Source organism: Piliocolobus tephrosceles, unplaced genomic scaffold (assembly GCF_002776525.5).
Source record: "Piliocolobus tephrosceles isolate RC106 unplaced genomic scaffold, ASM277652v3 unscaffolded_42024, whole genome shotgun sequence".
Taxonomy (NCBI): Eukaryota; Metazoa; Chordata; class Mammalia; order Primates; family Cercopithecidae; genus Piliocolobus; species Piliocolobus tephrosceles.
In genome coordinates this window covers 11,544-22,068 of record NW_022326560.1, presented here as the reverse complement: position 1 = coordinate 22,068, position 10,525 = coordinate 11,544, and the positions used below count along the sequence as shown (strand labels likewise).

General features: G+C 43.5%; 1 protein-coding gene across 1 annotated transcript; it reads left to right on the top strand.

Annotated features, from left to right (window-relative positions):
• Window positions 1-5: 5 nt before the first annotated feature.
• LOC113223627 (aldo-keto reductase family 1 member B10-like) lies at window positions 6-4,027 on the top strand (the record flags this gene model as incomplete). Its single annotated transcript, XM_026453040.1, has 5 exons — window positions 6-88; window positions 522-603; window positions 1,135-1,218; window positions 1,867-1,949; window positions 3,660-4,027. Coding segments are annotated over 5 exons (375 nt in total), but the record flags the coding sequence as incomplete, so codon positions are not given.
• Window positions 4,028-10,525: the final 6,498 nt, after the last annotated feature.

Sequence of the window (10,525 nt, the reverse complement as noted above, 5' to 3'; positions counted from 1 at the left end):
TCACGCAGGAGAAACTGATCCAGTACTGCCACTCCAAGGGCATCACCGTTACAGCCTACAGCCCCCTGGGCTCTCCGGATAGACCTTGGTGAGGCTTCCAAGCAGTGGATCCTTCTCTTGATAATCTTAAAAACATTATTTTATGTTTGGTAAATATTGGTATGAGACCATAAGTCACTCTAAAGAAAAACGTGTGTAAGGTAATGTGTTTGGTACAACCAAATGGGATGACAGTGGGAAAAATGAGAATTAAAAAGCAACAACAACAGCAATAACAAAAACATGGGCGATGTGTTTGACCCTCTGGGAATATTTCCAGTTCAGCCACCCAAGGATGAACCAGGCTTTGCAAAATGCTGAGGCTTCAGAGTCCGGGTGAAGGACCCAAGCTTCCAGGTCTTCCTGCCTGTCTCCCAGATGGAGAGGCTCTGATGATCAGTCTTGAGACCCTCATCGGAGTGGTGTCCATCTGTACATGGTAGCCATGGTGATTGTTCACATCAGCATCTTTCTGCCCCTAGGGCCAAGCCAGAGGACCCTTCCCTGCTGGAGGATCCCAAGATTAAGGAGATTGCTGCAAAGCACAAAAAAACCGTAGCCCAGGTACCATATTTTTATTTTTCTTGTTATCCAACAACTCTTTTCTCCAGTCTCAGGTTTCATTTCTTGTGTTGTCCTCAAGTAACTCCTTAAAGGGGAAGAACACAGGAGCTGAAGCCCTCTAAAGTGTTTCCTTCGAAGTCTGTTGGAACCTCCAGGAAACACAAGAGCTGTCACTGAAACAAAGATAGCTTCTGCCTCACAGCTTCCTGTTAGGCCCTACAGCCAAGTCGCAAAGCATGGCTTTGGAGTCTAGGGATGTGGTACAGATGCCAACTCTACCTCTGATCAGCCTTATGACACCCAAACTGCTTTCTTTATTTCTAAAAAATGAAGATCACAGGGTTGTCCCTAAGAGGAAGGGAGAGAATGAGGCAGGGAGCTGGCACAAGTCTAATAGCTGCGAAGGGCTCAGTCAGTGTCAGCGATTGTACCTGAAGCCACAGTGAGCTGCAGAGATGTTTTATTCTTCCTTTCCGTAAAAGGAGGGGTCATTGTAGCTGAGTGGAAACATCATGTCCCCTTTCCGCACAGGTTCTGATCCGTTTCCATATCCAGAGGAATGTGATTGTGATCCCCAAGTCTGTGACACCGGCACGCATTGTTGAGAACATTCAGGTAAGGTCCTGGCAGGTCGGCCCTGGTACTTCTCAGTGGGGTGGGGCAGAGGCAGATCCTCTCACCAGGATTCTCAGCTCATTCCTGCACTGTCTTTGGCCCCCTCCGTTCCCACCACTCTATCATTTTCCAGTCTAGGGTGCTAGGCTCAGTATACCTGAGATGAATGACCCATGGGCTTACGACATGCTGGGGACAGTGCCTGCTGAAGCCATGTCAGGTCTGAGCACAGCTGTGCCTCACACCACTGAGAAGACCCTCAGTTGCCCCTGAGCAGCTAAGCCCTGGGCCACCACATGAGCAGACTGTCCTGGCCTCCCTGCTCAACTTCTGGCAGCAGAGGAGATGTGAACTGTCCTTGGAGAGCTGTCTTCTAGAAGGGCGCATCATGGAGCACAGGGCCTGTGCACACCTGGGGCTTAGTGCCTGTGAGCCTGGTCTCTCTCCCCTGGAACACTGAGCACTTACAAATACTGCGGTCTTTGTGTAGAACTTCATTTAGAGAAAAATTTGTATCCCGTGGACATAACGGGAAAAACACCGGTGACAAGTTTGTGCTGCCAGAACTCCCTGCTAGAATGACTGACAGTCTCCAGCCGCAGCAGTAATGGCCTTACCGATGATGTACTGGAACTCCTATCTTTCCAGGTCTTTGACTTTAAGTTGAGTGATCAGGAGATGGCAACCATCCTCAGCTTCAACAGAAACTGGAGGGCCTGTAACGTGTTGCGGTAAGTGGCATGGAGTTAACTAGGAATATTGCCAGGAGTTTTTCTAAACTGGTAGAGAGTTAGTTAAAAGGATTAGAAGGCTGCTGGGACTACTTGTGTCTTCAAATACAATTTTGGGGCAATTCTGAAACTTAAAATTGGGGTGCCTGGGAATCACTGTGATGGACACATCTCTAATTGCTGCTTATTGTCTGAACTTCTGGATGTAGAGCTAGAATTGTAACAGAAGGTGTGTTGTCGATAGGCAGGAGGCGAGCATTCATTTCTTCATGCAATCAATGAATATCCAGTGGTCCTCTATGTGCCAGGCATTTTCTAGATGCTTGGGTTATCATACTATGCAAAGCTGCTGCTTCCACGTGCTTAGGGAGGGAGGGAAGAAGACAGAATAGAAATAAATCAACCCAAAATTTATGTGTCAGACAGTAACAAATGCTAGACAGAAAAATAAAGTAGGGCAAAGTGGATAGGAAGTGGTAGGTGGTAGTGGGACGGATCCTTTATACGGGGTGGGTCAAGGGAGGCTTTGCTGTGAGGGATATGCCGTATGCATATTTGGGGAAGTGCATTCTTGGCAGTGATAACAGCAGGTGCCAAGGCCCTGAGGTAGGTTTGTGTTTAGAGCATTCAAGCAAGAAGGCCGGGGAAGCTGGATTAAATAATCTCCAAATTCCTCTCAAAGGTGGTGGTGGTAACTCTACTTTAAATCGTAGATAAGTGGTTGAAAGAAAGTTTTCACTCTGGCTAGGTAGGAATCCTAAATCATCTCTTTACAATCAATACTTTCTGATTAATGTATCTAATTAAATATATGAAAGAGAGTTGTCTGCCATTTATTACTGTGAGGTCTGCAATTCGATGACAATTTGAATTTCTTCCAATGTTTCTATAGCCAAAATGATTTTTCAGCTTTTAGAAATGGTTTCAGTATCTCAAGCGTAGCTTGCTTGTCATGATATTCTGTATCTATCCTGCCCACCTTTAGTATCACAGCAGCCTTTCGTCATCTTACAATGGCTTCCTTTTATCAGTGCTTAACAAAGTAGCAGCTGCTTAGTGTAAAAAGGAAGGGGGAACATCAAATGGCACTCTCCCCCAAACTGAACCGCTGACCTTCCAATGAACATCTTTTCCGGCGGAGGCAATGGCTTGGTGGCTCAGGAGTAAGTCCACCTGGCCTCAAATTCAACTCTAACACTGGTTTCGTAGCTGTGTGACACTGGATAAATTTCCTAGTTTTTCCAAGTTGGTTTCTTTACCTATAAATTAGGATGATAATACTCATCGCAGCTAACATCAATTGAACCTTAGCTGAGAATGTGCCAGTGTCCTGAGGCCTTTATTGGTGCAATTATCTCATTTAATACTCGTAATAATCCCCAAGCTGTCAATTGTGCTGGTGTTTCCTACCTCATGATGTTGTGACAGTGGATTGGGACAGGACTTGTCAGTTGCCTCACCTGACACCAGGCTGACCATGAGTTGTCATTCCGAGTTGTTTCCTGTGCCCTGGTCACTGTCTGTCCTCCTTCCTAGCAAAGCCCTCATATCGGTTTGAGGGAAGGTCAAGGTGTGAGCACCCTTCTTGTGTTCTTGCAGGGTGGAGGCTGAGAGAGCACAAATACCATAGAGTCCACCAAGAAGAGTACCTTCTGAACCAGAGCTGTTGCTTTGATGGAACACAGTTTCTCTATTTTTTTGTTTCTGCAGATCCTCTCATTTGGAGGACTATCCCTTCGATGCAGAATATTGAGGTTGAGTCTCCTGATGACATTACACAGGGGATTCTCTTTCTTCGCTGAAGTGTGGCTGTCTCCATCAAGTTCTATTTTAGCCAAGCTTATCCGAGATCACAGTGAACTTCATCCTGTTGTAGACCAGAATCGAGGTGCTGTTTTAGACATGTATTTCTGTATATTCAACTAGGATCAGAATATCACAGAAAAACATGGCTTGAATAAGCAAATGACAATTTTTTCCACTTATCTGATCTGAACAAATGTTTGTTAAGCACAAGAACTCTGCTAACACTGAGGATGTAAAGATCAATAATCAAAAAATAATGATGGTAACCAACATGGATTGAGAGAGGACTATGCGCCCACACAATGTGAAGTGTTTTCCTGTGGGTGAAGTCACTGAATCCTCAAAATGACCCCACTGAGGTAGATACTATTAACATCTTAGGAGGGAGAGAGGAGGAACTTGTTCAAGGCTCCCCAGGTAATAAGTGACTGAACCAAGTTTCAAAGGCAGGCAGGCTCTGGGAGAGCTCACAGCGATCGATGGTCATCCTCTTCCTCCTGAGTCTTTTCCTGCCACCTTTCCTCCTTGCCTGTCTCCACTCATTCCCTGTCTTGCTCTCCCACCTTGTCTTCAATACACCATCATGCCAAAGAGTCAATGGCACAGCCTGAAAACTCCACAAAGATGCTACTGTTCACTGACAGAGATGTGACATTTCCTTGGGAAGTAGGGTGGAAATACAATAAAGATGCTTACTATTGCCATTAACCTGGAACATTTCTGTTTGTCCTATAATAATCGCTTCTTATGAAATATTCCAGCTATATAGAAATGTACAGAAAATAAAGTAATGAACCTCTGGTCGCCCACATTATAGTGCTAACAAGTGTTAGCCGGGTGTAGTGGTGTGCACCTTAGTCCCAGCTACTAGAGAGACTGAGGTGGGAGGGTCGCTTGAACGCGGGAGGTGGAGTTTGCAGTGAGCCAGACTTGCACCACTGCACACCAGCCTGGGTGACAGAGAGAGACTCTGTCTCAAAACAAAAAAGCAAAAAACAAATGCTAACATTTTGCCATATTGTCTCCAAACCTTTAAAAAAAAAATTAAAGAAATTAGGTGTTACCAATATGGTCGAGGACCACTTTGTGCACGTCCCGATCCCCATTCCCCTGACTCTTGCTCCAGCAGCAAATGCCTATCCTAAATTGGTGAGTCCCCTCACCCTCTGATTGGGGCTGGGGGGTACACCTACATTCCCAGGCTTCCTTGCTATGTTATAACTTCCCCTGGGTTTGCTCAGTGAGAGGTACTGTTAGGAGCTTGAAGGGCTGGAGAAGGGAAGAGCCAGGCATTTCTCTCTCCCTCTCTCCCTGTCTCTTGACCTCAGTGGCGTCTCCAGTAGAAGGCACATTCCTCTGTGGGCCCAGCTTTTTCCAGGCAGCCTCCACCTTGATTCTATCTCCTACCAGACAAAGCTTCTGGGTTGAGGGAGCAGCACTCTCTCTTTGTCCTTCTTCCTTAGGAGCGAGGATGTCTTCCTGCTGCTGCTAAACTGAGTTGCCTCATCTCCTTTCCATAGCCCAGCTATTCCATCACGTGTAACTGATCGCCTATTATAACCAATTATTTGAATAAAACATCCAATGTGTAAATATCTTAGCACAGTTTCTTTTCTTCTGGCTAGACTTTTGCCTGGTATACTTCCCATCCACATTTTTGTATTTTTAGTATATATGTTCACATCCATACACAATGTCATAGACGGGGTGCTTTTAAAATGTATATAGAGGCATGCCCATGATGGCTGAATAGGAACAGCTCCAGCCTCCAGCTCCCAGTATGAGTGACACAGAATACGGGTGATTCTGCATTTTCAACTGAGGTACTGGGTTCATATCACTGGGTCATGTCGGACAGTTGGTTCTGGTCTGCGGGTGCAGCCTGACCAACAACAGCTGAAGCAGGGCGAGGCATCGCCTAACCTGGCAAGCGCAAAGGGGAAGCGAATTCCTTTTCCTAGCCAAAGGAAATTGAGACACAAAACACCTGGAAAATCAGGTAACTCCCACCCTAATACTGCGCTTTACCAAGGGTCTTAGCAAACGGCACACCAGGAGATTACATCCCACCCCTGGCCCAGAGGGTCCCACTCCCACGGAACCTCCCTCGTTGCTAGCACAGCAGTCAGATCTAACTGCAAGATGGCAGCAAGGCTTGCGGAGGGGCACCTGCCATTGCTGAGACTTATGTAGGTAAACAAAGCCACCAGGAAGCTCGAATTGGGTGGAGTCCACCACAGCTCAAGGAGGCTGGCCTGCTTCTGTAGACTCCTCCTCTGGGGACAGGTCATAGCTAAACAAAAAGCAGCAGAAACCTTGGCAGAGGTAAATGCCCCGTCTGATAGCTTTGAAGAGAGCAGTGGATCTCCCAGCATGGAGGTTGAGATCTGAGAACAGACAGTCTGCTCAAGTGGGTCCCTGACCCCTGAGTAGCCTAACTAGGAGACATCCCCCACTAGGTGCAAACCAACGCCTCACACCTCACACGGTGGGGTACACCCCTGAGACGAAGCTTCCAGAGCAAGAATCTGACAGCAACACTCGCTGTTCAGCAATATTCTATCTTCTGCAGCCTCCGCTGCTGATACCCAGGCAAACAGGGTCTGGAGTGGACCTCAAGCAAACTCCAACAGACCTGCAGCTGAGGGTCCTGACTGTTAGAAGGAAAACTAACAAACAGAAAGGACACCCACACCAAAACCCCATCAGTATGTCGCCATTATCAAAGACCAAAGGCAGATAAAACCACAAAGATGGGGCAAAAATCAGTGTAGAAAAGAGGGAATTTCAAAAAATCAGAGTGCATCTCCCCCTCCAAAGGAACACAGCTCATTGCCAGCAATGGAACAAAGCTGGACGGAGAATGACTTTGATGAGATGAGAGAAGAAGGCTTCAGTCAATCAAACTTCTCAGAGCTAAAGGAGGAACTACGTAACCAGTACAAAGAAACTAAAAACCTTGAAAAAAGATTTGACTAATGGCTAACTAGAACAACCAATGTAGAGAAGTCCTTAAAAGAACTGATAGAGATGAAATTCATAACACGAGAACTACATGACAAATGCACAAGCTTCAGTAACTGACTCGATCATCTGGAAGAAAGAGTATCAGCGACTGAAGATCAAATGAATGAAATGAAGTGAGAAGAGAAGTGTAGATTAAAAAGAGTAAAAAGAAATGAACAAAGCCTCCAAGAAATATGGGATTATGTGAAAAGACCAAATCTACATCTGATTAGTGTGCCTGAAAGTGATGGGGAAAATGGAACCAAGTTGGAAAACACTCTGCAGGATATCATCCAGGAGAACTTCGCCAACCTAGTAAGGCAGGTCAACATTTGAATTCAGGAAATACAGAGAAAGCCACAAAGATACTCCTTGAGAAGAGCAACTCTAAGACACATAATTGTCAGATTCACCAAAGTTGAAATGAAGGAATAAATGTTAAGGGCAGCCAGAGAGAAAGGTCGGGTTACACACAAAGGGAAGCCCATCAGACTAACAGCAGATTTCTCGGCAGAAACTCTCCAAGCCAGAAGAGAGTGGGGGCCAATATTTAACATTCTTAAAGAAAAGAATATTCAATCCAGAATTTCATATCCAGCCAAACTAAGTTTCATAAGTGAAGCAGAAATAAAATCCTTTACAGACAAGCAAATGCTTAGAGATTCTGTCACCACCAGGCCTGCCCTACCAGAGATCCTGAAGGAAGCACTAATCATGGAAAGGAACAATAGGTACCAGCCATTGCAAAAACATGTCAAAATGTAAAGTCCATCAATGCTAGGAAGGAACTGCATCAACTAGTGAGCAAAATAACCAGCTAATATCATAATGACAGTATCAAGTTCACACATAACAATATTAATCTTAGATGTAAATGGACTAAATAGTCCAATTAAAAGACACAGACTGGCAAATTGGATAAAGAGTCAAGACCCATCAGTCTGCTGTATTCAGGAGACCCATCTCACATTCAGAGACACAACTGGCTCAAAATAAACGGATGGAGGAAGATCTACCAAGCAAATGGAAAACAAACAAACAAACAAAAAAAGCAGGGGTTGCAATCCTAGTCTCTGATAAAACAGACTTTAAACCATTGAAGATCAAAAGAGACAAAGAAGGCCATTACATATATGCACCTAATACAGGAGCACCCAGATTCATAAAGCAAGTCCTTAGAGACTTACAAAGAGACTTAGACTCCCATACAGTAATGATGGGAGACTTCAACACCCCACTGTCAACATTAGACAGATCAATGAGACAGAAAGTTAACAAGGATATGCAGGATTGAACTCAACTCTGCACCAAGCGGACCTAATAGACATCTATAGAACTCTCCACCCCAAATCAACAGAATATACATTCTTCTCAGCACCACATCGCACTTATTCCAAAATTGACCACACAGTTGGAAGTAAAGCACTCCTCAGCAAATGTAAAACAGCAGAAATTATAACACACTGTCTCTCAGAACACAGTGAAATCAAACTAGAACTCAGGACTAAGAAACTCAATCAAAACTGCTCAACTACATGGAAACTGAACAAACTGCTCCTAAGTGACTACTGGGTACATAACGAAATGAAGGCAGAAATAAAGATGTTCTTTGAAACCAATGAGAACAAAGATACAACATACCAGCATCTCTGGGACACATTTAAAGCAGTGTGTAGAGGGAAATTTATAGCACTAAATGCCCACAAGAGAAAGCAGGAAAGATCTAAAATTGACACCCTAGCATCACAATTAAAAGAACTAGAGAAGCAAGAGCAAACACATTCAAAAGCTAGCAGAAGGCAAGAAATAACTAAGATCAGAGCAGAACTGAAGGAGATAGAGACACAAAAAACCCTCCAAAAAATCAATGAATCCAGGAGCTGGTTTTTTGAAAAGGTCAACAAAATTGATAGACCACTAACAAGACTAATTAAAGAAGAAAAGAGAGAAGAATCAAATAGATGCAATGAAAAATGATAAAGGGGATATCACCACCAACCCCACAGAAATACAAACTACCATCAGAGAATACTGTAAATATCTCTACACAAATAAACTAGAAAACCTAGAAAAAATGGATAATCTCCTGGACACTTACACTCTCCCAAGACTAAACCAAGAAGAAGTTGAATCCCTGAATAGACCAATAGCAAGCTCTGAAATTGAGGCAATAATTAATAGCCTACCACCCAAAAAAAGTCCAGGACCAGACGGTTTCACAGCCAATTCTACCAGAGATACAAGGAGGAGCTGGTACCATTCCTTCTGAAACTATTCCAATCAATAGAAAAAGAGGGAATCCTCCCTAACTCATTTTATGAGGCCAACATCATCCTGATACCAAAGCCTGGCAGAGACACAACAAAAAAAGAGAATTTTAGACCAATATACCTGATGAACATCGATGCAAAAATTCTCAATAAAATACTGGCAAACCGAATCCAACAGCACAACAAAAAGCTTATCCACCATGATCAAGTGGGCTTCATCCCTGGGATGCAAGAGTGGTTCAACATATGCAAATCAATAAACGTAATCCAGCATATAAACAGAACCAAAGACAAAAACCACATGATTATCTCAATAGATGCAGAAAAGGCCTTTGACAAAATTCAACAGCCCTTCATGCTAAAAACTCTCAATAAATTCAGTATTGATGGAACATATCTCAAAATAATAAGAGCTATTTATGACAAACCCACAGCCAATATCATGCTGAATGGGCAAAAACTGGAAGCATTCCCTTTGAAAACTGGCACAAGGCAGGGATGCCCTCTCTCACCACTCCTATTCAACATAGTGTTGGAAGTTCTGGCTAGGGCAATCAGGCAAGAGAAATAAATAAAGGGTATTCAGTTAGGAAAAGAAGAAGTCAAATTGTCCCTGTTTGCAGATGACATGATTGTATATTTAGAAAACCCCACTGTCTCAGCCCAAAATCTCCTTAAGCTGATAAGCAACTTCAGCAAAGTCTCAGTATACAAAATCAATGTGCAAAAATCACAAGCATTCTTATACACCAGTAACAGACAAACAAAGAGCCAAATCACGAATGAACTCCCATTCACAATAGCTTCAAAGAGAATAAAATACCTAGGAATCCAACTTACAAGGGATGTAAAGGACTTCTTCAAGAAGAACTACAAACCACTGCTCAGTGAAATCAAAGAGGACACAAACAAATGGAAGAACATACCATGCTCATGGATAGGAAGAATGAACATTGTGAAAATGGCCATACTGCCCAAGGTAATTTATAGATTCAATGCCATGCCCATTAAGCTACCAATGACTTTCTTCACAGAATTGGAAAAAACTGCTTTAAAGTTCATATGGAACCAAAAAAGATCCCTCATTGGCAAGACAATCCTAAGCCAAAAGAACAAAGCTGGAGGCATCATGCTACCTGACTTCAAACTATACTACAAGACTACAGTAACCAAAACAGCATGGCACTGGTACCAAATCAGAGATATAGACCAACAGAGCAGAACAGAGCCCTCAGAAATAATACCACACATCTACAGCCATCTGATCTTTGACAAACCTGACAAAAACAAGAAATGGGGAAAGGATTCCCTATTTAATAAATGGTGCTGGGAAAATTGGCTAGCCATAAGTAGAAAGCTGAAACTGGATATTTTCCTTACTCCTTATATGAAAATTAATTCAAGATGGATTAGAGACTAAAATGTTAGACCTAAAACCATAAAAACTCTAGAAGAAAACCTAGGTAATACCATTCAGGACATAGGCATGGGCAA